Source organism: Parasteatoda tepidariorum, unplaced genomic scaffold, assembly GCF_043381705.1.
Source record: "Parasteatoda tepidariorum isolate YZ-2023 unplaced genomic scaffold, CAS_Ptep_4.0 HiC_scaffold_4026, whole genome shotgun sequence".
Lineage (NCBI taxonomy): Eukaryota > Metazoa > Arthropoda > Arachnida > Araneae > Theridiidae > Parasteatoda > Parasteatoda tepidariorum.
Genome location: NW_027261734.1, coordinates 1751 through 5511, shown reverse-complemented (window position 1 = coordinate 5511; position 3761 = coordinate 1751). Strand labels below are relative to the sequence as shown.

Genomic DNA, 3761 nt, shown 5'->3' with positions numbered 1-3761 from the left:
GCTAAGTTGTGAAGAAATCCTTGAAATATTTTACCATAATTCTGACTGTTCATTGGAAATCATGCATATTCCACACTCTGTGGTGATAGTTAAAGAAAACATACGTGATAGGATAATTTAAAAAATATATATTTAAAAGAAATACTAAAATGAAGTTTATTAATACTTATAAAAATCATTCACAAAAATCATAAAAAAGAGATATCGTTTGCATCCAATGCAATTTGCAGCACATCATTGGAAGATGCGGTTGAGGAGCCTGCTCCTTGGGCANTCTACTCAACAGCATGTTACTAATCTCCATTTGCATTTGGAGTGCCATTGGATAAGGCAAGCTCCTTAGCTGCACCGCAACTTGCTTTGAAAATACATCAAATTCATCCTCCCTTTTTCTACACTTCACAACTATGACATCTAGCTTTTCCATAGCCCGTTCAACAGCAGTTTTTTTTCTTCTTGGAGTCTCACATAAGGGAGACTGAGACTGTATCTCCTCACATTCAGCTGTTTCTTCCTCCATCTCAGTGACATTTGGAATCTAAAATTAGAATAATATATCCTAAAAACATATAATAATAGTAATATATATACAAGGTGATTCTAAAAAGATGGGCAAAATTTTAGGAAGTGATAGAACACACCCAAGCAAACAATTTTTATCAAAGAATGCATAGTCGAAAACAAAACGCAAAACCGCCAGTGTTCAAAACAGTGGCGGTTTTGCGTTTTGTTATGTGTGTTCAAAACAGTGGCCAGCAGCGGCTATGCATGCAGTACAACGGCGAAGAAAATATAGGCGAACATTCTGAAACACACCAGGCATATCACAAAATTTCCTTGCAGCGGCCGAAACCTTGGCGACAAGTTCTGCAGATTCAATGGGAGTCTCATACATAAGAGCCTTCATCTGTCCCCACAAAAAGCCAGTTATTTTTTAAAATATTTTTAGACATTATAGCACTCAAATCAGCAGCTGTTATGTATGAATCGTGACAAAAATTTGCATGCGAGCTCTTCTTCTTCCCATAACATGCAAATAATAACTCGCAACAGGAATGGAGCTTTCAAGTTTGCATCAAACAACTTTCCAATTGCACCAGCACCTTTGCGTTTTGTTTTCGACCATGCATTCTTTGATAAAAAAAAACAGTAAAAAAAAAATTCTTTTAAAAACAAATAATTTTTTAAATAAGTATATAAAGTGAAAATTTCTAGCAAATATAAGAAAAAAAAACAATTAGAGATGACATTGGTAAAAATCTGGTATGCCAAAAAGTTATTACTTTAATTGCCGATTCATACTTCATATCATATTATTATAAAAAATTAAAAGAAGGAATAAGAGAAAAATTAAAATCATAATAACATTACATTTAACTGATTTTTATGACTTAATTCACTTTAAAAATTAAAAGAAAACTATTTACACTATAAAAACTTTATGTATTAGATATTTCTATAATCAAAGATTTTTACTTCATTAGATATTCCACTTCGAATTTTCATAGTGGGGCGAAGGAAACTATCTGCTAAACCAAACCAGGCTAATTTTGGCACATATATATCTTCTGCCCCAGTCCCGCTCTTCTTGGAGTTAAGCACTTTTTTCAATTCCTTCGAGTACACAGTTCGAAGAACCTTAATTTTGGTCTTAAGAATTTCTTTGTTGCACTTTAATCCCTGAAGAATATAAAGAAAATAAGTACAAACATTATAAATGTAAATGCAGTAGATAAAACATAACTAGCATTAGATAATTCAATATGATCTGTAACAGCAATTTCAAGTCTTCAAATGGATTTTAAAATGACAATATCAGGAGGGAAAAAAATACGCTAACATTGAGTGGCTATGATTTAATATCCTTCTTTGGTAATATGCTTAGTTATTCCCAGGCTGCTACCTGGAAGTTTCACACTTAGAAATTATTCTACCACTAATTACAATATGAGATTCTTCCTATCAGGAATGCTTTCATTTCTAAAAATTAGATATATGAATTTTACATGACAAAACAATTTAGACCACAGCATTTAAAATTTATGCTTTAAAGTGTGAAAAAAATATTCTATTTCCTCCAGTTTTCTTGCAATGTTGTAAGTTTTACATTCGAAATCATAAATATTCGAAATTTGTGGGGAAACAAAATATTGTAGGTATACACAAATACTAAAATTCTTCTAATTTCAATTATAAAAAGAAAAAAATTCTTGTATCTGCTGAGATTTAATTATTTGTTAATCTTTGTTTTTTATAAGTGATGAAATCTAATTTAACAATGTTTAATGAAAATCTTTTTTTATCTAAATATTGCGGTGACTAATTATTTAAAGGAGAGCATATACCCACCGACCTCCATGCATTAGTTTTCTACAAACAAAAGAATTTAATTTTTAGAAAACAAAAAGAATAATTCTTTACTTACTTTTTCCACTAAATCTTCTGTCATTGCAGCAAACTTGGCATCGCGAATAAGTTTATTAGCGTAATCTTTATTATTAATGTCTCAAAGACAAGGATAAGTTTGAAAAATTTCGAAAAAAATACATATTTCATTGGAATTCCATTTAAAATTAGCCATAGTGAAAAGATTAAAAAATAGCTAAAAGATTAAATTTAAAAGATAAAAATGCAGGCTAAGACAGAATCAACACGTGTATTTTGTTTACTAAATGGTTGCCAGTTTAGGTTGAAAGTATTTGGAAACTACTATATCACACGTTTCAACTAATCTGGTTGCTCCACTAAAGTTGAAAGGTTTCAACTTCAGTTGCTAGTTGAAAGCCGGTTGAAAGCAATCGGGCAACCATCATATGACACGTTTCAACTTCACCGAAACCGCTAGTTGCTTTCAACTAGGTTGCCTCGTGTCATATAGCCTTTTGGATATTCATGGGCAAAATTCTGTATTCATGAAATTTAAATAGTTCTTCAATATTTTGATAACTGTCAATTAATGGCCTATTATATTTTGGAGAACTTCGTGAATTTATATTTCCCAGGCAAGATTGAGTTCTATTTTGGAAGATTAAAATTGCCACTCCAGTGTAGGAACGAAAATCAGTTTAGAACTGCTTTTGAGTCTTCGGCCCACGGACTATTGAGGCAGTGGGAGTTTCGGGGATTACACAAACAATTACTCGAGTCACAGCGGGTCGTTGCAGATGACTGACTAAGTCGCTAACTAACTGATCTTCGGGCGGTCTCGCTTGTATTTATACCTACCTGCAAGGATTGTTCGGGAATTGGATTTTTCCGGTTCTTTCGAGAAAACAGAACAATGAATCGAAAATGCGAGAGTGTCTGGAAGTTTCGAGCGAAGATGAGTCATATGTTTAGGTCGGACGGATTTGTCCAGAATACTATTGTGTTTTGAATATCGCCGCAGGTAGTTTTTATGCGGGTCGTCACATTACGAAGTAAGAACGCGTTCAAACATTCTCACGACGGCACTCTTAAACAGGCCGGATTAAACCTTTCCGCGGGTCGTAGTTTCCCCATCACTGGTATACATAGACAACATATGTATGAACGTACGTGAAAAAATTTCCATACGTATGCATGCATTTATGTACGTAACTGTAATACACTGTATACATTTGCAATAATAGTACGTATATACAATGTACGTATGTAAATACACTGTACGTATTTACGTACAATATGTAAGATTGTTGTTTATAGGTACACTATATGTACATAGTTGCGCAAATAAAATGCATGCATGTACATTTACATGAATATAGATATATGATGGTTTG

General features: G+C 32.9%; 1 protein-coding gene across 1 annotated transcript; it reads right to left on the bottom strand.

Annotated features, from left to right (window-relative positions):
* Positions 1-175: 175 nt before the first annotated feature.
* LOC107446458 (uncharacterized) lies at positions 176-3505 on the bottom strand. The gene is made up of 3 exons (XM_043057458.2): positions 2426-3505; positions 1477-1680; positions 176-538 (listed from the first exon to the last, which is right to left on the bottom strand). The coding sequence occupies exons 1-3, from the start codon at positions 2447-2449 to the stop codon at positions 176-178; spliced, it is 591 nt and encodes a 196-aa protein (XP_042913392.1). The 5' UTR covers positions 2450-3505.
* Positions 3506-3761: the final 256 nt, after the last annotated feature.